Below are 23,870 nucleotides of genomic sequence, written 5' to 3' on the forward strand. Positions count from 1 at the left end.
TTTTTTTTTTTTTTAAGAGGGCGCAGCTCACAGTGGCCCTTGCGGGGATCAAACTGGCAACCTTGGTGTTCTTAGCACCACGCTCTAACCAACTGAACTAACCAGCCACCCCTGAAACTCACTATTTAAAACTCTAAATTACCATTCCTGAGTATGTGGTCCCACTTCCCTGTGATAGTCTGACCGTCCCCTCCCACTGCCACGGAAAGGCCGCCCTGGGGAAGAGGATGCACCCCTGTGCACCGACGTTGACTGGGCTGGATGCCTTGCCATGTCTGACTAGAAGCCTGCAGAGCCACTGGGCGTTTCTTCCAGGTCTCTTGCTCTTTCTCTCTATCCTAAGACTAGCATGTTGCAGATAGGGGCTGCTCCTTCAGCCTGGGTCCCAGAATGAGAAGACACAGGAGCAAGATCCCACCCATCTGCAATCACCAACTTGGAACTTGAGTGACATACAAAATGGTGGTGTTGTCAGCCACTGTGATTTGGGGACTGATTTGGGGAAATGTGTGTCATTGCAGCAGAACCTAGCAAAGACTGACTTTATTCTTATTCCAAACAAGGCTCTCCTCTGGTAGGCTATTATGGGTGAAATAGGACAAAAAACCCTAAAATGGCCATCCACATCCATGCTCCCTCATGGGCACACGCCCCATCGTTTGGGACACTGCCACAGCCTGAAGAAGCGAGCTGATGGGTAGCAGACGCGACATTGATAAAGCAGCAGCTCTGATGAGAGGAGACCAGGGACATACGGATAAAATCCAGAAAGTTCTGGATTCTCCCTCAAGAGCTGTAAGCTGCACCGTCAATTTCATCATTTGCTGTCCTCATATGTGCGCGTTACTGCTTTAAAAGTACACTTTGCTTTTCAGACAGATCCAATATTCAGAAATGTTAAAATGTGTAGGGAAAGTATGTCTAAGATTCAAGGGATGTTGGAGAAGCTTGAGGTAGTCAAAGTCAAGGAGATGACTGTGCAGCCAGCTGTTTCCCCAAGCAGTTGGCTTCATTATATATTTAACCCTACGGCTATTAATTCTTGAAACAAAATCCACACTGACCTCTTAAATAGAAAAGATCGTACCTACCTTACTGCTTAATAATCTAGATACTTGGTGTAATGGGTACCATTCAGCTATCTGGAACTTTCAGTCAGCTCTATCATGCTCTAATCATTAATGGTATACTTGTTTGGCGCAGGTAAATTACATTTGCATATGTAAATTATTCCTAAAAACTCTGTACTATTAATGTTATCGCTAATTACATAATAATAGTTACCAATTTCCACACGGATCAAACTTACAGTTTTGTAGCTATTAGGGAAATTGTGCTTTGTAATTAAGATAATCCTCATTTCCAGATGCTAATTAACTATATAATAATTAGTCTCATCCACTAATGCAAATTAAGGATTTTCATCTTTATTGATAAAGGAGTTGCTTCTTATCGGTTAAGGAAAGATAGCCCCAGAAATCTTGCAGAGAACTACTTTTCCCCCTCTAAAGGTTAAAAGGTAAATCCATTTTTATCAGTCTCATTTGAGTATGCAAATTAGATCTGATTAATCGAGTCAAAGATAAATGTGCTAGTCTTATTTCAGGACAGAATGTATAGCTTACTGGGTTCATCTCTTTCCCCCTTATAAATACTCAGATAAACGGGGTTCATAAGGCAGGAATCTTCCTAATGGGGGTGATTCGTCCATGGTCAGAGGAGAGTGTTGCGATACACGTGTCTATTACATTGCCTTTTGTTTGCCCTTCAAACATCATGGGAGCATCTTGAAATAGCTGTGTCTTCATGGTTCAGCCACAATGGGAATGAGCGAGAATAAATTTTTGTGAGTAAATACAGAGGAAAAAGGGAAAGCCACCTTCGCCTGGATTATTAAGTTTTCTGTGCTCCAAACAGAATATAAACTGGCACCTCCCATCGTGACTAATGAGGGCTGCCTGGGCGAGAACAGAAGGGCTGACAGCCAGCGAGGCCTAGTTGGCAGGCCCCAGCCCAGGCCGTGCCGCATTCATCATCCCCTAAACCAATCCACCAATTCCGCACCACCATTTGTCATTAATTATGCTAATCAGCCCACCATTACTCTCTGATGACACTGTAGCTGTTATTAGCTAGTTATGGCTTTTCAAAAGCACAACTTATTGTGTATGCACGGGCTGTGCGTGCAGCAGCCTACAGGGAAGAAATGTCCAATTATGAGAAGAAGAAATTTGCTATTATCTTTTTATAACAAACCAATTTGGTAATTAGAAAAGTCTCTGAACTCATAGGTTCTTTTTTCCCCTTAAAATAACTGAAACTCAAAAATCTGCTTTTCAATATTTCTCTGAAAGAAAAAGGAAATACCAACAGAGATGTTTTGTGACACGTTTAAAAGTGGGGCCTGGGGGACAACCACACCCGTGCATGGGGCACACAGAGATTCCTGTTAGGCTGGATTTTTTCTTTCTAGTTTTGAATTAGCAGGGCCACCTTATTACGTATATTTCGGTGGCTACGAATGCCTGAAAGGTGAACGCGCACCCACGTGACCATTACAGGTCACTTATGGCAGATCGAAGCTGTTCCCAGGACGATGCCAGACCGCACACCCTCCTTGGCAGAGGCTTACAAGAGAAGCAGAGCAACAGCCTTCGTCAATCCTCCCATGCCCCACTGCCACCGCCAGGAGCGTCAACGCCAAATGACCTTCGACATGTACAATTTGGCCAAATTAGCACATGTCCTGTACTTGGTTTCAGGGGGAGAGAAAGGATTGGTCTCAATATTGCAGAAAAATGGAACCCTCTGGAGTCAGCAGCCAGACCAAGTCCTAGGAGATCTTTTCCGAAATTTAGGGCTTGTCAGAGGGACTTACACTGACCCTGGGGGGTCAGTGGGGTTGACCCGTGGGCTCTCGTCCAAACCAGGCACGAGTCCCAAGTTGTTGTGTTCAGACTGGAGTCTTTACCACGAGTTTTAGAAGCTTAGTCTGTATTAAGAGCTCATTAATATCATCAGAGTAAATGGGCCTATTAAAACATCTTTAAGCAATATCTGAACATAAATCTCCCTAAACTATATTTAATGACTGTACTTAAGATACATTATATGCAAGTCTTAATGAGACATTAGATAGCATTTTGAAGATTAAAATGAGAGAATCCATATAAAGTCTGTCCACTTAATGTAGCCTTAAGCTATCCTGATGAAAGCATTACTACCAAATTATTACTGCATTAGAACAAATATTTTTAATCATGTCTGATTTACGCATTCTCCTGTTCATAGAATTTTCTTTTTCACAAAAATATATTTTGATTCTACAAAAGAGGGTATGGGAAAAGTTTCAAATTTCTGAAGTACTATGGAGGCCAAGCAAACGGAGAATTTAGTCGATACTGCTTCTTGGAAGTTGCTCTGGGCTCCACATCGCATTTCTTTAGGTTTGGTTTAACTAGTCACCCTAGTTTTATAGGTAGTTAAACATACTGACCTTACCATTACTATTAAACTTCCTTTAAGACTGGACTAGCTAAAAAGTAGAACTTAACCAAAAATACTCTGAAGACCAGAATATAGTCAGTACAATCTGTATGACACTGGTGGCAGTAACACCTGGGCCCTGTGGAAATCTCACATTCCCAGGCAGTAACTGCCGCCCTGCATGTGCCCCACCCCCAGCAGACACAGACGGACAGACACCCTCGGAGCTCGCCCAGGGCTGTGATCTTCTGTCTGTCTGTTTCCACAGTGAAATCCTGCTTCTATGCCAGCGCCCCTCCATGAGAGCAATCAGTGTTGCTGATGGAAGGATATTAAAAAAAAAAAAAAAAGTTTGACTCCCCCAGGGCTAAGGGAATTGAACCTTTTAAACAGATCCAAAGCCGCCTCAAGTCTGTTCAAACAAGGAAGGCCTGGGGGACAAGATGTGGGTGGGAAGGTGCATAGGACTGAACTACCCGAAGCGAGTCTTCTGGCCGTATAAAGAGCTGTGTCTTTCTGTACAACGGATTCTACTATGTTTAAAATAGAAACATATATCCCTATGAAAATCCTGGTAAGACTTAATACACAGTGGCCCTTTTTGAAAACAGGTCAAACTGCAGATTATATACATAAAATATTTTTCTTTATATTTATCTGCTTTATTTAAAATACTACACACCCAGCCAGGATTTTTGATGCAACAAAAAAACTATCGCGTCCCACGCCTAGGAAACCTGCATCAAGATAACAGCCCTACGATCCCATTTTGGGGTGCATCCGCCTGGTCCTTCATATCCCACTACCAGCTGAGCTGCAGAGAGAATGTTATCTGAGACCAGGATCAATGTCACCTGGTAACACGCACAACCTGAGCTTGTATCTGGTACCAGCACGAGATGCTTTAAAAAACCGGCACTTTGGAAAATGCTAGAGACGAATTATTTATTGAAGCTTTGGAGACTCTTTTTTGGATATTTTACTCCAAAGTGTAACCACCTTTTATAAATGCTATTCAATTATGAAAGACTTCTGGGATTATGTAAATCAAGACAAGTCAACCGGTGACACCTCTCTTAATAGAATGAGATTAGCTAGTTTTTTTTCCCTCCCCTTCAAAGAAGAAAAGTAGCATAATTTCAACACTCTGGTCATTAAAGGAAGACCCTCCTTTAACATGCAAAATCGGTAGCAAAAAGCCTATTTCCCTTTGCTTCTCCCAGATATTCTCTCCCCAAAAAGGACTACTTCGTAGTACAATTTTGCATTTTTAACTGCATGAATTAGGCATTCTTCATAAATAACAGCTATGTTCTATACACAGGAGCTCCTTTTTATTAGGGACACAGTAATGAACAATGAGCAATGTGTTCTATTATTCTTTGTCAAATCACAAAATGCTACATTAGAATAACTGTGCTGGTCAATGTAATATAGTAGATTAAATTCAACTTCTGTAGAAAAACCACTGTAAAACAGCATGATAAGAAGGCTATAAAAAATTTAATTTTACTCCAAACTCCATCACAAAAAAAATGGTGTGAAAAGTAATTTTGCATAATCAGTACACGCCATCTGGAACAATTAACCGATTTCTATAGAACTATGAGGATCAGTCATATCTGCTTATTAAAGATCAGAAATTATACAAGTAATAAATCCTTGAAAAAACTAAGCGTACTCCCGCCTGTCAACGCTATTTTAACTTCAAATACTGAAGAACGCCTGATAAGGCTGAAAAGAAGAGATTAATATATGCAAATTACATCCAGCATTTAAAATCCCCACAACTGTCTCCGGTTTTCTGTCCCTTATTGCTGCCTTTATGTTTTATTCATACACCAACTCACCTGTCACTTCATAAGCTATAATATTATGGGGGTATTATTAAACAGCATAAAGCCGTGCTTTAATTGGAAAGCTTCATTGCATTTTCCAATTATTTGGAGTAAATTAAAAGCAGATGCACATAGTTTAATAAGGAGTCTAATATCAGTTCCGGGAAATCAAAATTCATTGTCATTACTATGCTGTGATAGTTTTGCAAACTGTACTCAATTTTGGAGGTTTTCAAAAGAAAATCTGTCTATGCAATCTGTTAATTGTCATTCGGTTAATAACTGTTTAAATATCCAAACTACACAGCAGCTTCCTATTTTAAAAAATTAAACTATGGGGTTTATGCAAGCAAACAAATACCGCGTGCCACTCCTGGGCTGGGCTGACTTCTCAGATTCGCCTGTGCACCTTGAGACAATGGAGGCTGGGAGAGACCTACCCACGCGGCTCAGCTCAGCCCGGAGGGGAGGACAAAGAACAGCAGTTCTTGACTTCTGCGAGCACCAGAGGTTGCAGCACGATCAGACAGCTCTCGGTGGAAAAGGGCAGAAGCCATGTTATAAATTGTGTTTTCAGAGGTCTGCGCTGCTCAGCAAAAAATTAGCTTCCAAAGTTTTAATTGGTCCGCCTAAAATAAATCCTTTTAATGAGTGAATTAACTGATTCAGGACACAAACATGGAAAAATCAAAGAAAACAAATGTCGTGAGCAATTTGTTTTAAAAAAATTGACCCCTGAAGGGCCATTTCTTTACTGGTTCGTGACCCGGGGAGTGGAGTGGTCCCAAGGCTCTGCAGGGGCTGGTCACAGTGCCTACAAGTGGATTAAAGTGCCAGACAAAGGGCTATATTCTAAGCCATTATGGATTTAAAGAACTAAATCTTAAAGGTTAGTCTTAGTAAGGAATCTTGCTCACAGATGGAGTTACAGTACAGCTCTGCAGCTACAAGTTGCATACATACAAATACATGTAGCTAACAGCATTTACAAATGAAAAGTCACAGGTACACTCCAACTAGTGCACGTAACCTTTTCGTTTTTATACTAAGTGACAGACTTTTTCAAATCCTAGGTGTGTAAATTATAATAGGACAAGCAGTAATTGACTTTTAAACTCCACCCACGGCGAGGGCTACAATTAATCTGTTTTTAGCATAAGAACTGCTGCTCTGCAAAGTTCATAACTTGTAGGCTCTTTTCTCTAATCCAATTAAAACCGGAGAGTCCTTCTAACAGGTAACAGCAGAGTTTACTCTTCATCTCCCGTTTCAAAGGGCATAGTGGCTAACACCCCAATCATCCAAGGGCAAGCCCCCCGCAGACCAGAGAGAACACCAAATGCTTGAACACTAGAGAGCCTTCTGGCAAAACAACCAAGAAACTATGCTCAAAGAGGAAGATAAAAGCAATTCTTGTGCAGTGATCCAAAAAAATAGCACCTCTTTTTCCCCAAAAATTACCTGTTTTAATAAGTAGACACACTGAACCAACTGATCCATTTAATTATCTGCAAAAATGATGAATCAAAACAACAGTTTGCAAAAATAAATGACTAACCTCTGATTAAAATGTCTGTCATTAAATCCAAATAAAAGGCACCATATATATATATATATATATATATATATATATATATATATATATATATATATATATATATTTAAACGTAGGCAGAAGAAAGGAGCAATCCCTCAGCATCAATAGATAGTCCCACGTCCTGCCATAAGGCGGGGCATCTAAGACAGTTTACTCTCTCAAACCCTGAGAAAGGACGCTCCCAATGCATGGTGTGTCCTGCGGCTGCAGGGCCAGCCTCAGTGCAGGCCTGAGAGGCTGGGGGCCCTTGGCCTGGCAGCTGCTCTGGAGCTGGGGACGTCACGATGTGCTCGGCAGGTGGTGTGACTTTTATTCATGTACCTTTAAACCAAGCCCGGGCTCACAGCTATGTAAGGATTCTGAGGCAAGAAAAGGGCTTTTTGTTTGTTTGTTTTGTTTGTTTGTTTGTTTGTTTGTGTTGTTAAAGGGTCCTGGGACAGAAGGTACAGGAAAGAAAGAGCTAGAAACCAAAAAGCAAAGGAGAAAGAAGTGAAACCATTTAGATGGTTGAGCACAGATACTATCCTTTTTCAATGAGAGCTGATTCGATGAGAAGGGGCAAGTCTGAGCAGGTTGAGAAGTTCTCTTTAAACCTGAGTTACCCAGCAGCAAACTAACATCTCAAGTGATTACTGATTTCTGAACCAGAATGGAGGGTTTGCCTTATATGATGCCAAAAGGTCCCCTGAGCTGGACAGGGTCCTTCCAGGTGAGTTCCCTTCTGGCTCTACATTAGTAGACCAGCTGCCCGCTTTCCCAGTTGCATTTTCAGGTGTGTGTGTGTGTGTGGGTCAAACTGCAGAGTGAATAAGACCAGAGCTTCCTGGGAACAATAGTATTTATGACAGTCATATCAGCTACCCTTTCTTGGGTGCCCACTCAGTACTAGGCACTTCATGTCCATTAACTCTAATGCTTAAAATTATAGAAGAGAAAATGGACTGAAATGTAAAGTGTCCAAAGTCACGCAGCTGGAAAGGGCGGATACAAAAGGGTGGATTTAAAAAATCAATCAAACATCCCTGAGCAGCTCCTGTGTACCAGGCCCTGGGGTGGGCACCGGGCACACACTGGTGAATGTGACATCACCAGCCTACCCTCCCAGAACAGACCTTGCACTCCAGCAGAGAACTGAACACTGAACAGGACGTTATAACGAAAGAGACGGAATTGACTTTTTTAGAATTGGGAAACCGATCCGACAGCCAAAGTTTTACAAGAAGCATACATAGCCAAGAGGCTTATGGCCAAAGAAGCTGCCCATCTTGGGTCTAAACAGGCATGACCACCTTTGGCAAAAAAAAAAAAAAGATGAGTGACAACCGTGCAATTCAAGAGTCAAAGGACCCTCTGACAGGAGTGACACTGGCATTTTGTTAGCCCAGGGCGTATTTAAGGTAAACACCTGAGGCAGTGGAACATAAAGCTGGGTGTGTTTATTGCTTCGAGGTAGCAAGCGATTAAGTACTAAGTGTGTCACCAGAAGTGATGCCGCAGGCCAGCGAGGCAAGCTTCACTCCTCATTCAAAATTATGGATGTTGCCTCGCCAGTGGATCTTGGGATGGTTGGTGCCATAAAACAAGTCAGGCGGGAGAACCCGCTCTCTAACAAAGGATCTCAACCTTGGATGGGAACTCCACATCACTCATTGTCTTAGAGACAATCAAAAGACAAATCGGAGGGATAAGGAGCCTCCTCTCTGGGATGTGTGACAAATACGTTCCATCCAAACTCTAGGCTGGAGCACTGAAGATTTAAAAAACAAAAACAGAAAGAAAAAAAATCAGGTTAGGACCATCATTTGGCCCATTAATAAAAACAGGGGGAAAAGCTTTGAGTATTCAGGACACAGACACCAAGTGTATGACAATGGATGGATTCAGGTATTCTTGTCCACAGGAAAGGTGGTTTCGTTGTTCTAAAACAGATCAGAATTGTTTCTGTCCTGTTAGTGGTTAGACGCATTCATTCTGACACAGAAGGGAGGGCACTCATCTTGCGTGACAGACAAAGGATAACTTTTGATCTCATCTCCAAACCTTGCGTGGCGTCCAGCTTCTCTCCAGGTTTTGCCAACACTTCCACCTTTACTCATGAAGCCATCAGGAATTAAAATATGCTAACCTGGAATCTGTGACTTTTGTCCTAAGTCAGCAAGGCTGGAGCTCGGCCACAGGGGCAGTGGGAGAACTCAGGGAATTGGAACCAGGCAGGAGGGGAAGCCAGGGCTGGGAGCTGGCGGGGACACACAGGTGTATATGGCTCAGTAACCTCGGGCTGGGTTTCCTCCAAGGCTGGCGTCTTAGGAGGTCTGAGCTAGAGAATGAAGCTTTAAAGCAGGGGAGCCACTAAGGTGACTGTCCATTTAAACAAGAGCCCTGCCACGGGCAGGGTCCAAGAGGGCAGGGGCAGGGGGCGGAGAACAACTGAGGTTCAGGCCCAGCAATGGAAATGGTGGGCTCGGGGTGCTCACTATTGCCATAGGGCTAAGAAAAGGCCACGGCAAGGGGACGTTCAGGTGCCCAGAGCTCCCCCAGACAAAGGTCTCCAACAGTAAGACCAGCAGTAGCCCCACCTTTAAGGTTCCTGGAATATTCCCTTTTCAGTTCAGGAAAGGCACTGACAAGGGACGAGAGGGAGGGGCTGGGGAATAATTACAATCATAGTCACACATCTACAGCCCTTTCTATGACCAGGCATGATTCTAATCCTTACCACAAACCACTGTCACCCCATTGAACAGATAAGGAAACCAAGGCACAGAAAGGTTAAAGCGCCTTGCCTAAGGCCACCCAGCACTAAGTGAGGGGGCTGTGTGCTCACCCTTCAGTACTCTGCCCCCAAACAGCCCGTGGAGCCACAGCCACTCTGTGAGATGCCCCAGGGACTAGGGAGTCGTCATCAGTCAATCATCAAAGGCCTCATTCTGATGAGGTGCCAGCGATGATGGGCCAGGAACTGTCCGAGATTTAAATAATGCTGAGACCTCTTCTACCGAGTGAGTCCCAGCATAATTCACGCCAGGTACGTGTGCCATTTTCAGCTTCGGTGTGACACATGCGGGGAAATGGTCACATGCACACTGAAGCGTCATCCTCAGCACAGAGATATGGAGCTTAGGTCTGGAGTCGGAGCCCTGGGTTCGAATCTCAGCCCTCCCACTTATTAACAGTGTAACTTTGGGCAAATCACAAGCTCTCAAACCCTCAGTTTTTTCCACCTATAAAAATAAAATATTTATAAAGAAAAAGACATTTATAAGAGATGTTTATTTTACAGGGCTTGAGCATGGGAGCCCAGCAACACTGGCAGCTGTGCTGTCGCCATAAAACAGAAATGATAAGAGTAATAGCATAAACCCTAAAGATTTTTGTAAGGTTTTCTTGGTAAGGATTTGTTGGGATTAAATGACCAAATGCATGGAAAGTGCTTACCACAGCGTCTGGTACATGGTAAGTGCTGGAGGAAGGTTAGGTATTACTAAAATAAACTAACGTAATCCATTTTCATAAAGGCAAAACAACTCTGCTCCCTAAATGTGTTTAAATTAAAGAAGTTGCCCTAATTATATCATTTTTCTCTCTCAGCTGATAGTCTATTGCAAGACAGACAGAGATAGAAATATAAACAAGAAGCTAATTTGATGTAAGCTGCCCCTGGGCAGGAGTGTTTGGAAAACCAGACTACTTTATTCACATCCGAGTAAACCTCCGGAAAAATGCAAAGAGCAGACGAAGAGCTGGGATTAAGTGTGTTCACTTTGTTTTCAGCATTTCTGCAGCTACGCCTTCAGAAAGGACCCTGCTGCTGGGCCCAAATCATGCTGCCTGCCAGGAAGGGAATTATGATGGGGGCAATGGGGGACCTATATCTGCTTAAAAATGAGACAAAGAAGATAAATACACAGGGAGAATGGTGTCAGAAAGTTGGTTTTTCTCTAGTTGTCCTGAGATCTTCACAATCAAGGCAGTGTTTGGATGGAATGTCTGTGAAGTCTGCCCTTTTGCTGGTAACATCCCAGGCACTCAACCTGCACAACACACAAGGCCCCTTCCCATATATCCTCAACCCTGGGAGGTGGGTGTCTTCCCTGCTACCTTGGCTACCAGCCAATGCCTGACACACAGGAAGTTTCCAGTAAATATTAGCTGAACTATGTTTCAAGTACTGATGTTGTTGACATTCCTGACACTGAAAGATGCAGGACATACATCCAGGAAGGCCTGGTGCTGCGCCTGATGTTACTGGGCTCGGCCGAGGGAGAAGCAGGGCCTGGACCCGGCTTTTCTGGCTCCCACTATGGTTCTTCCCAATGCTCCCCTGGCTGCCTCACTCGGAGTTAAGAGGGGGATATGGCCCATTAAACCAATGCCGCCTACACTGCCATGCTTAGAAACCAAAGAGAGAATGAAAGCACAGCAGGAGGTGGCCACCCTTTTAAGAGCACTGAAGTATCTGTCACCTAATAATGTTTTTATTTTTCATGATGACGACACTGGAAAAAGTCTTAACTTTCTCCTACCATGCAGCACAGGAAAAGCAGAAATGAAAACCCGGAGCAGCAAGCAGCAACCTCCCCTCCCCCCCCACACCCCCCAGGTTTTTTCCTCCAAAAAAACCAAAGGCACTTTGGAAGATTTTATGGAAGTCTCGCCTCATTCCAGGTACTTTTCTCCTTCCTGCCCCCAAGCCATCATTCTGTCACCTTCCTGAGAAGGCGCTCGTGGGCTGCTTGCCACAGAAAATAGCCCACTTCTAAGAGATGATGCGTGACAGAATGTCTCAGTTTCCAGGGGTGCCGAGCTGAGCCGCGTCAGAGAGCCTATTGCAAGTTTCTCTGGACTGAGGGAGAAGTTTTCTCTGAGCACCCAGAGCGCTCTGATTCCTGAGACGGAATCTTAGGTATAGAATCACGAAAGGAGCACAGTGCTGGGAAGATGAAGACCACGGCGGGCATGAGCCAGTGTTTCCCGAGTTGTAACTGTCCACAAATCTTTGGGCTCCTACTCTGATCAGAGCCCTGCACGGGAGGTGAATATGGAGAGAAGTGACATTCCTGCACTGCTGCTCGATTTACAAAAGGTGCTTACATCCCAGATCTTCACAGCAGAACTGGGAGAGTAGCGGTGGTTACTGTATTATTTTACAGGTATGGCTAACTAGCGATGAGCGACTTGCCCAACCAAGGCAATATCACACAGAGCCCTCGCACAGCAATACGGGAGTGCCATTCACATGTGTTGTGCAGTGCACAACCTGTGCGGCTGTTCACAGTGGCTCTGTGTGACAGCCACACATGCTTCTACCCCAAATGCCCCAGCAGTCATAGGCAGAACCTTCTCCCACAGGCTTCCCGTTGCCGTAGGGAGGAAACCTGGGGCCTGGTCACACGGCAGCTCGCAGGGTCTGCTGAGTGAACAAAGGAATAAATAATGGTCTTCTCTTTGCCTTTAATTACATCCTCCTTGATTCAAAGGGGATCGAAGGCAGCCCCCGTCCTCTCCAAACACAGTCTCTGCCTTCTCAAGGCGCTCATAGTTGAACTCTCTACAACATAAAATAGTGTGGGAGTAAACCTAGCTGGAAGAGAATCAGAGAAGCTTCGTGTAAGAGGCAGTTTGGAAACAGGCCTTCAAAGACGGGTCAGCAAGAGGAGGAGGTGGGGCAAGCTGGGCCATCGGACTGGCAGGGGCAATTGCACAGACACAAAAGTGAGGACACAAGGAAGGGAGAGACCCCGGCTGGTGGGCACAGGTGAAGGGAAATGGCGAGAAGACACTAGACAGGTGGAGACTGGCCACCAACAGCCTCAACGCAGGCAAGGCAGGTGTGGTCTGAATGAACGCAGTGGGCTGGGGCGGAGCCTGAAGGTTTGATCTGAGGAGCTGTGCGTTGGGGAGAGGAGTCTGCCACCTGGGCAACTGGACCGAGGACAGAAAAGCCCGGCCCAGGGACACAGGCGTGTAAGGGCAAGGCACCAACACCTGGAAACTGCCAGGCCCAAGCCCCGCCAGCCCCGTGGGCCCTGCCCTGTACGTGGGAACACCCAACAGCTCATTTTCGAAGCTCAGCTCCAGAAGACGTGCTGGGAGAACTGGACAAGGCTATGGACTTAATCTGTGGTATGATCTGGATCCCAGCTGAGGGGTTTTGGGGTCTCTCTCTCTCTCTGTGAAATCCTAGAGGAGGCACTGGCAGAGCGGAACACCTCCAAGAGGCGAGTGTTCCCCCAGCGGCCTGCGTGTCTGCCCGCACACGCTGTTCATTAACTTCGGTGACACAGCTACCACAGCAGATAGTATAAAAGCATATCCAATTAGCTGGGCCTACATGAGTGTTTGCACTCTTAAATCTTTTGCATTTCGAAAGGGTTAAAGCTTATTATTAGCATATAATTTACAGTCCTTTCTCCCAGGAAAGGAATAATGCACAGTAAATGCCACATTCATTTTAATAATACATGTTACAGTCTGTGCCCAACATCTGCACAAAGGTAAAGGAGACAGATTTTTTTGACATGTCCCACTCTGCCATCTAAACACAGGCTTTTTGTTTCTTAAGTGACGGAAGGTTTAATCAAGAAAGCAGGCAATTCATCAATCGAAACAAGGCAGCGTGTGTGCTCCTGACAGCACACACATGGTTGTGTACAGAGCAAACCTGGCCACCTGTCAAGTGCACCTTTTACATCAGGATATACAAATACACTGTGTGATCAATTCCCCATCCACTCCCATTCATTTCTTCTTTTTCTTATTATATTTTTCTTTGTACTCGATGCTATTGTCAGTCAGGGCAAGAATAGATGGATAGACAAGGAACGCGATGGCTGCTAGGGGTGATGATAACAATTTATGTGCCTTTAAAGTGACTTATTTCCTCCTTGATTTGAGCACCATTATTATAAATATTTTTTTCACTTCATTCAGGAATTTCCCCCCTCTGCTATTATCTGTGGCTGCGTCAAACTGATGTCCCTCTCTGGGATCCTTGCCATCCTCCCCCACGCTCACCCACCACCTCTCCAGCCAGCCCTGGGTGATTTTGAAGCCTCAGTGGAGGGCGAAGGAGGCAGGCTCTGAAACACAGGCCACGTGAGTCCACTGCACACAAAGGCCAGAGGGGGATGTCTGCGAATGCACAGGCTGACCAAGACCACCCCGGGGCTTCCAACCCAACAAGCGGCTCTCCCTTATTTGAGGTTATCGGTTATCAGTCACTCAGCCCGTGCATGGGCTGACGCTCGCCCAGATACACAGGGAAAGGAGAACCACGGGCATGTACACAGAACACGGGCACACATTCTGTAGCGTGACACCGTACACATTACCCGTGGAGCAGCTGCTGCTGAGAACACCTCACACAGAAACGAACCGCATTTTCTCAAGCACCCTCTTGCTACCATCTTTGAGCCTTCGTTTTCCAACCCGGCAAAGCTTCATGATCATTACCTCTTAAGTTTATTTTCCATTTTCTAGGTGAGATTTTTTTTTTTTTTTTTTTTTTTTTTTTACCTAATTGAAAGATACAAATAATGTAATCACTATAAATGAAAGGAAAATACGTTTACAGTTGTTTGGTATGCTGCAGATGAGTTTTTAAAGGATCACTTATGAAATATACAGATTTTTTTTCCATAATAAGATGAAGAGCTGGTGGCAGAAATTTTATCCAACTGGATGAAATATATAAATCATGAATTTCATAATACTGATAATTAAATGTCCATCTTCCAATTTAAATGAGGACTAGATTAAAACTGCATGGAGAAGGCTGATATTCAGAAATCATTAATTATTTTTAATTGCTCTGCGCTTTCCTGGCCTGATGTCAGACTGACACGGTTCCTACACGGTTCTGTTTCAGATAAAATCCTGCTTGACTCGGAACGAGGATCGTGGGCCAAACTCACGAGTGGATGGACTCAGAACATGTCCACGCTCACATGTTTCCTGGTGTCAAACATCTTGAAAGGGGACTGGTTTTTAAGAGGGAACAGCTGTGGAGGGCAATAAGCTGCCTTTTTCCAGCAATCAAAAAGAAAACGGAAAAAACCAACAAAGCTAAAGGCGGGGTAACTAACCCCCGCCCCAAGTCGGCCAGGTTGGTTCTAGGTTGTGGCTTTTGTCCTGTTGTAACTGTGTGCCCCTTTCACTCTCGAATGTGATGATGTGGGCAATAAATTATATGGTCAGCCTAATGCTGACGGATAAATGGAGATGTCAGCAAGGCAACCTGCCTGGGCCCTAAAGGGAAGGAGCCCAAGCCCCACAGCCCCTGCACTGCGAGGCCTCGGGCTCATCCTGAATTCGTGGGGTGTGTGAGACTTTTGGTTTGATTACACGCCAGTTTTAATTTGCATTGGTGCAATCTTACTATTTTATACTACTATGTCAATTTTTTCCAAAGGGAGAAAAGTAAGTTTTCTTCGGTAAAAATTCTTCACTTGGTGATAGAAATCAGTTTATAACCACTACCACCAAAACAAAAGACTACCGTGTTTTCCCGGAAATAAGACCTATCCCGAAAATAAGCCCCAGTTAAGATCGTCAGCCAGATGGACGCATTTAGTACATTATGACGATGTTCCAGAAGAAGGTGACATAACTGTATTTGAATAAGTATAGATTGTTGTACAGGAAAAAACAAGACATCCCCTGCAAATACACCCTAATGCGTCTTTTGGAACAAAAATTAATATAAGACCCGGTCTTATTTTTGGGGAAATACAGTATAGGACCCAGTCTTATTTTTGGGGTTTCCCTTACCTACAGCCAACTGTTCATTAAGTAAAACCTGCCATAAGACCGACAAGAGGCATCCCAGGTTAGAGAAAGCAGTCCTGGGCACCTCGTGGCTGAGTGCTCCTTACTGGAAGCTTCCCACACAGGTATGTCCCTCAGGTTGGACAGGAGGTGGGGAGTTCTTGCTCCCCAACATCCCCCGAGGTCTCTAGTTCCTAAGGCACTGACGCCCACCCCAAGAACATTTCTGAAGAAACGTGATGGCAACTCCCAAATATTACTCAACTCCCAAATATTTTAGGGGTTCAAACACGAGCAGAGTCCCCAATACATAGGCATACAGGTGGTCCTTACCAAACTCACTGAAAAGCAGCTGTTCTGTTGCTCACAGCATCTTACGGGGCCTTCTTTATGAGAACTACTCCTTTTAGTGAATTCTGCGAGTCTCCTCCCGAGCAACTAGCTTGTCTTTACGGCATCCATATGGCAGTTGTCCTGACTCACAATCAAATCCAGAATCCCCTTCATGTAAGAGCCCACCCAAAGCTGCACCCTACTTTTCTATCCTATTTTTTCATTCACTCTTATTTTTTTCACTTCCATTTTCATTCTGTTACATGTATTTCTGGAGCTAACAAAAATCTTTCTGGAATAGGTGGAATAGAAATGAATGAATGAATGGTCAGTCATCTAAAAAATTTCTCAGGAAGAAAAGTGCCGCATGCCATCAGTTGGGACTAAAATAGGAGACTTTTCGTGAGAGATAAGATATTCTTCAAAAGAAAACTAACAACCACCAAGAGAGATGACGAGGAAACTTAGGAGTGGGGTTTGTGGCAGAATCTAGAGAAATGAGCGTGGTCCCGAAGAAAGCCCTCCCAGGAGGCAGGAGCCTAAAGGTACATAACGAAGGGGAAGCATCCGTTGAACATCACTAGGAAAGCTGCCCTTTACCAAAAGGAAGAACAGCGTAAAAAGTCATTTAAAAATCAAGTTTGGAGCAAGAAGAGGAAGAGCAGGAGCACCCATTGCTTAAGACTGATGACAAAAACCAGGCGTTGGCAAACCTTTTCTGTAAAGGGACAGATAGTGACTATTTCAGGTTTTGTGGGCCTCATGGCCGCTGTCACAGACACTCAGTTCTGCCATTGTAGTGTGAAAGCAGCTACAGACAAGTTGTAAAAGAACGGGCAGAGATGCATTCTAAGAAAACTTTTTTTTATGAACACTGAAATTTGACTTTCATATACATTTCACATCACTAAATATTGTTTGTTTGTTTTTAATGTTTTTTCAACTATTTAAAAATGTGAAACCATCCTTAGCTCACAGGTCATATAAAGATCTGGCCGCAGGCCCAGTTTGCAGACCCAAATACAGACCCAGGGAGCCAAACCAGGCACCTACCATTTTATTTCTATCTCCTCTTTCAAGGAAAACTGTCCTCAAACCCTAAGGACAACATGGTGATGGGGGATTTGAAGAGCAAGAAAGGCGAGGGGGTGGCTCGAGCAGCCAGGTGCTTTCACACTCAGTCTGCGTCCGTAGGGCACCAGGAGCAGAAAAGACGCTGATGGAATTTTGGTCGCTGCTCTTTGAGGAATGTCAGTGGACAGGGGGTTTCAGGGGACTGGACAACAGGGAAAACATCACACTCTCCAAAAGGGGCAACAAGAAAATTAGCATATGATGAGTCAGGACTGTGAGTACGCGGAAAAGGCACAGTGATCACGGGGGCCAGCCAGGCTTACAGGAACACGCCAAACGAACATCAGGTCTGTATTTTTTCTCATTACAAAAGCAATACATGCTATCGTAGAAAAATGAGACACTGCAAAGAAACAAAAAGAAGAAGAGAGCAGGCAAGCCCAGTGACAACCCCTGTAAACCACTTGGCACGTATCTGTTCACACTGCAAGTTCTGGTTTGTCACTTCGTAACATTTATGCACATTTTTGTTTCTAAGTCATCATTGTTTGATGCCTGAAAAGTGAAGGCCATTGTGTAGATGTCGCAAAATTTAACCATTTGCCTTTGTTTTGGACATGAAGGAGCTCCACGCCCACCCCGTTTTTGGAGCATTATTTTTAAAAAGCAGCAGTGCTTCTCCTTGTGGATAAATCTGTTTGCACATCGGTATTTTCTAGAAGAAATTCCCAGAAAAGGAAGTCTGAGGAGGACAGGTGTGCTTCATGGCTATTTTGATTAGGGTACACGATGGCAGAGCAAGGGACATAAGTTTCTCAAGATTTCGGCGTTCAGTCAGTAGAAGTTCCTCACCCCACTTCTGTGGGCAACAGGAAACTACTGGCTGGACTGTGCAGAATGGTTGTCACGTTTTGGCAGACAGGATGCATGGTACCCCAAAAGGCTGGATGGATATGAATGCACAGGAAGAGAGAGCCCAGAGATGGACTGGGCTCACTGGAGGTGGTGGCCCCAGATGCTGGAGGTGTTGAGGCAGCCGGTCGGGGTGCTCACCTGCCCCAGAGTCATAGGGGGTATCCCTGGGCAGGGTAGACCCTGGGCTGACTGGTTTCTTTCCTCCCTCCCTTATTTCCTGAATGAGTCTGGCCCTGGGGACAGAGCTACATACTGTCCCCACTGATTTCTGCAGCAACTCTGAGCAGTGTCTTTCCCTTAGCAGGTATGGTAGAGGTGAATGGTCTTAGTGAAAGGTACAAGAGAAGAAATATATTAACAGGTACGTCCTTGGGAAAACATTTAAAAGTAAATATTCCTCTAATAAGCACACATACAAATTAAATGTGGGCTGCTCTTCAAAATTCTAATTACACTGTTTGGACATCTACTTATCTTAGGAAGAACTGCAAACTAAGGGGTCAAATGTTTCCAGGAACGAGCCAGCTTTGCACCAAAGGCTCAGTTCCTGAAGTCTGCAGTGAGCCTGTGCCGGAACCGGTTCGGAAGCAGAAGTCTGATGATTCATTTCATTACCAGCAAAGCCCCAGCTATCACGGCATCGGGCACGCAGCAAGAGCTAGGGCCTAGGGCACACTTTGCCTTGACTGCTTTTGGAACCAACCACTGAAACCTTAACTTCACAATACCAAACTGAGATGTGCCACTTAGTGCCAAATACTGTTCGTACGGGGTGGGGGTGGCCTCTGCTCCCTTCCAGCCAGGACGACTGGCAGGCGGGCTGCTGGTGGGTAGGCGGGCAGGCTTCCCAGCTGCACCATGGTTGCCCAGTGCTGAGCTTGCAGGCCTGACGGAGCCAGCGAGTCCTGCAGGGAACTTTCTGGCAGCGTCACAACAAAGCAGTCCTGGACCCTGGCAGAGCAATTTGGTGCTTGCAGCCTCCGAGGAGGCCTGAGCTGCCTGCTGCTGTGGGCTGCAGCCTCAACTACCTCCGTTTGGAAGATAAAATCCAATTGACTGCCATTTACATAAATGTAACAGGAAGTTTCTGAATGGCTTCCCCTGTGTCTTGAGGCTGTTACCTCGGTATTGCTAAACTAACAGCTGAAATGAACCCAGACAACACCTCATCAAAGCCAGGGGGCGAGGAAGCAGTGGTCCAGAGGCAGACAGGAGCATTCCTGCCAAACCAGAGGAGATTTCAGTCTGTGGGCCCTTTTCTGCAGAAACGTCAACAGCTGGGAAAGCCATCAGAGAAGCCAGGGAAGGGGGGGTGGGGGGGAGCCGAGCACTCTGGCTGGAAAAAGATTTGCAAGCTGGAGGAAAAAAGTCATCTGCTTTGACTGAGCCTTCCTTATGTGCATTCGGAACGGGGTCGCCCTGCTGGATTTCACAGACCTGTTTTGCACCACTCTGCCACTGAGCATCTGGGGAAATAGTCAGCTTTTCTACAAAATAGGTCATCTTTCCACACTTGTTATGCTCCTTGTCGACTCTGCTGAAATAGCCACAGCGCAAAAGCAATTCTCCCTGGAGATGCTTTTCTTAGACATGTTCCCTCCACCCTTTGGGAGCCTGACTCCTGGAAAGCAGCCAGGGACGAGGGGTTTGAGACCATCCCTGCCCTTCCGTCTCCCCAGCAGGTGCGCCACCCAGAAACGGAACTGGCTTTTGCTTATACTTCCAACCCTATTAGGGAGTGATCATAACAAGGAAAACTAACACTGACAGGAATTACACCATTGTTCTATTTCATCTATTTAGCGACCTGAAGTTGCAATTTTTAGAAAAAAAGATTACCTTTTAAATAACAGATTCATTATGGTACATGAATGAATGCCATGTTCCCGTGTTCAAAGTGTCACTCACCATTAAGGGTGTGGGCTGGTAAGTGGCACCGATTTGCCACTTCCCCTTAGATACAGACACCCCTGACTCGAGGCCCAGTATAATGGGAGGCAAGTTTGTGGGTTTCCTCGGCTCTTAGCAAGTCACCTGCCTTGCCAGGCACCTAATGAATCTCAATTCTGTAATAAGGCTTGTAAGTTTCTCCTCCCTGGGTGAAGGTGAAAAGGAAAACTGGGACTGATGAAGTTCCTTCCAAGGTAACACTATCAATTTCAAGGCCGACTTCAGAAATCATAGACTCATTCGACAGGGGTGTGAGGGGGAGACCGCCAATGTACCCTCTGGCCACAAACCTGCCTTTGAGAAATGAGAGGTGAGGACAGACTTGGGTATGGGAGGTCAAGGGGACTGGCCTCCGTTCTGTGCTGCTTCTGAGTCCCCATGGGAAACCTGCCCTGGATTTGGCAGGGAACAATGCGCTGACTATTCTCTGGAAACCTCCCTTCAAGCTTGTGAAATCCACACATTGTTTTTCATCATTAGTTTTAAAACATGCGGAGTATTTGGCCCTTCTCTAAGTGCTTCAGTGACACAAAGGAAAGGGGAGGCCTGGTCCCTAAGGCACCGGGCCCCTTGCAGGGGAAAAAAGAGAGAGGTAAGACGGATGCCATCAGAAGCCAGGAAACAGAGAGGGAGGTAGTGCCAGGACACAGTGGTGGCACTGGCTGTTGGCAGGGGCCCCACGTACCTGATATGGCATACAGATTGGAGTGCTGGTACTCATAGTCAGCCCGAGTGCTGTTCCGGCCTCGGAAGGTAGCGGGGAGCGTTAGTGAGATGTGCCTGAGGAAGAGACAGAGGAGACAGGAGGTTACAGGGAGCCTGGAGCATTCCCCAAGGCTCAGAAAGCCCCCGATGGCATGGACTGCCCACAGTGGTGTGGAGCAGGACTTCTCCACCAGCTCGAGTCCCCCCCAGGGAATTCAGAAGTTTCCAGACAATAGTGGCCACATTTTTTCACACCAGGAAGACCATCCCGGGCATACCCAAGGTACTTCAAGGCAGTGGGCAACTGAATCCAGGTGTCTGCCCAGCAGGCAAACTACACCAATGGGACCAGAACACTCAGGCTCTGAACATGAGCCTTGGTTTGTTCCACCATCTGGTTCCATTACCCATCCATCGGCTCCACACCTGCCCTGCAGGGCCGCTGAGGATAAGAGCAAGGGAAGCACATTGAACGAAGGTGTTGGGTATTATTGTTCCCATGGGAGCCCAGGAAACTAATGACCACTGAGATGGGGATGGCACACTCCTCTGAATTGCTTGTCTGCGTGTCCCCCTCCGGTGGGAGCACACAGTAGGTGCTCAGGAAAGCAACTTCGATGGACCAGCATGTATTTTATGGCACAGGTGTTGGCCATTAAAGCTCACAATGTATACAGAGCATAAGTGAGTATTCAATGGAAGCAAATAATCCATTTGGTGTGGTCGTCAGCTGCTTTTAGTGAATGTAGAAAAGCAAGAGTAAAATAATAGGAGAAATATTTAAAACCTAACAGGTCTGTGGGGAAAATGACAACAAAAAGACATCTTCTTGGTGTGAGAGGGGGTTGGTTTGAAATAGCCTGAGCTTTGGCCACACTCAGTCATTTCTAAAAGGGAGGAATTATTTACTACACAAAGAAGGCTTTACTTTTCACACATTGCCTTTTTCACACAACAAACGGGACCTCCTAGAATAACTCTTGTACATAGACTCCTGGGAGGGAAGGTTCTCCAGGCGTGGCCTGTTCCCATAGAGCCAGGAGTGAGCAGGAACCTCCCGGGACGAGACCAGCTTTGAGGGGCATCTGGTTTGCTGGCTGCAGAATGAGCACTGATGGCTGTGCCGCCAACCAGCCTGGCCGGCCAAGCAGCGGGGCTTTACTGAGCACCGACTGTGTGCTCAGAGCTGCAGGGGAACCAGCAGACACAAAGCACACGGATACGTGTCCACTGGGCAATCTGACGCGTGTGCAGCGAGTATGCACTGGCTGCTCATTACTGATGCCAGCTCAGGGTCAGGGTGAGTTCCCCGAAGGAGGTCTCAGGCCACATACAGGGGATTAAGGTGCAGGAACAAATCACTGTGCAACATGACACGCTCGTAGGGGAATAAAAACTGAGTGCTGAGTGAGCACCGAAGGAAGGAACAACACATTCGGAAAAGGGGACACTGCTTCTAGTGACACCTTCTCAGAGGAGAACATGGACATTAAAGGAGTAAAAGGGACTCACTGGGTAGCCAGGGAAAGCTGACATTCTGGGGTAGCGGTGGGGTACACATGGGAAAAGAAGCTGGAAAGGCAGGCTGGGGCCAGATTGGAAAGGACACCAAATGCCACACCAAGAGGTTTGGGCTCCGTGCCCCAGTCTGAAGGTTCCCATCTCTGTTCCACCCATCCTGCACAGACGAAGGTATAAGAGATGCCTGGGAACTTGCTAGCAATACAGAAGCACGGCCCCGACCTGGGTGAGTCCGGTTCTGGGCCTGGGGTGCAGCCCAGAAGTCTATTTCTAACAAGCTTCAGCAGTGACTCTGAGGCCTGGCCATGCTTGGGAACCCGAGCAGGTAAGGAGCAGCTGCAGAAGGGTTTCCAGCAGTTGATCAATGCCTCTGACCACAGCACTTAGTCGGTGAGGCTGAGCAAACACAAGAATGAATTATTGACTGCGGTTGTGGTTGAGCAGAGCTAAAATGATGACAGGTGACCCTGCAGCGAGTGTCACCATGTGCCAGGCCCTGGGGTATGCAGATCTCACGCATTCTCTTCCGGCTCCTCACATCGTCCCCTACAAGGGGGACAGGGCTGGCTATGTCATGCAGGGCCCAGTGCAAAACGAAAAGGTGGGGCCCTGGTTCCAGTGTTGTAAGAATTTCAAGATGGTGACAGCAGAGCATTAAGCCAAGCGTGAGGCTCTTCTGCGCATGGGGCGCTGTGGGAGTGCACTGGCCACACAGTCAGGAAGCCGCCTGGGGCAGGTGCTGTCACTGCGCCCACTGCACCAGGGAGGAGATTTCCAGGAGCCAGGGGAAGACTGTGCTTCAGGGCTGCCACACCCTAAGATTTCTAAACCTTGAATGGCCTAAAAAGGTACATCCCACCTACGGACACAAAAACACCTGTGCGCCAGGGGCCGGAGGCACCCAGGAAGGCTCACGGAGGGGTTGGCAGCAGAACTTCAGAAGACAGGTGGACCAGGATGACGGCCAAAGAGGCCAGCCAGGGCTCAGAGGAGAAAACGGGGCCAGCCCAGCTATTCCGTGGCCGAGAGAGTGCCTGGCAGATCCATGGGGGACTCAGCACTCAGCAGCGGCAGGACAGGACAGGCCAGCCCGGCTTTCCCGGAGCTCAGCCTGCAGCAGGGGGCATGCAAACATCCACAAAGTTACAGGACACTTGCTTACAAATGCGATTATGCGTGGAAAGCAGGACGACTACAGTGCTGTGCAGGGACTCTGAAGGCTTCCCCAGGACTGTGGGTGGAAAGGTGAGGATGGGCAGGTGGGAGGGGGGCAGCAGGGAGGGGCGGCAGCGGCCCGGAGGCTCAGGCCTCCTAAGTGGCGGGAAGGGTGGCTGAGGGAAGACCTGGAAGGAGTGGGGATGGCCAGGGCCTGAAGGCCAGGCAGAGGGTGTGGGACCGGGGGACCAGGCTGAGGAGGACTTAGGGCTGCAGCTTTCAGGGCCCTGGAGTCAGTTTTGACTTCATCCCGAAGGGCTTTGAAGCTGGGTCAAGATCTAATCTGCAATTTTGAAAGACTGCCTGTGTAGATGCCTGATCACTGCACTGTACACCTGACACTGAAGCTGAACAATAATGAATGTCAACTACAATTTTGTATATATATATATATGGTTACAAGAAGTGGAGTACAGCATTAGGAATAGAGACAGTGGAAATGTAATGGCTGTGTGCGATGTCAGAGGGGT

At 46.4% G+C, this 23,870-nt stretch overlaps 1 protein-coding gene across 6 annotated transcripts in view; it reads right to left on the reverse strand.

Annotated features, from left to right (window-relative positions):
* The window catches only part of MVB12B (multivesicular body subunit 12B), a 182,806-nt gene that overhangs the window by 67,828 nt on the left and 91,108 nt on the right, over positions 1 to 23,870 (reverse strand). For all 6 annotated transcript variants that reach the window (XM_074331024.2, XM_074331027.2, XM_074331026.2 and 3 more), the window contains one exon: positions 20,645 to 20,739. In XM_074331024.2, the coding sequence (XP_074187125.1) occupies positions 20,645 to 20,739 (95 nt within the window). The remainder of the gene's footprint in view (positions 1 to 20,644; positions 20,740 to 23,870) is intronic.

The sequence above is a fragment of the Rhinolophus sinicus genome, chromosome 16, assembly GCF_057876585.1.
Source record: "Rhinolophus sinicus isolate RSI-liver-muscle chromosome 16, RSI-T2T, whole genome shotgun sequence".
Lineage (NCBI taxonomy): Eukaryota > Metazoa > Chordata > Mammalia > Chiroptera > Rhinolophidae > Rhinolophus > Rhinolophus sinicus.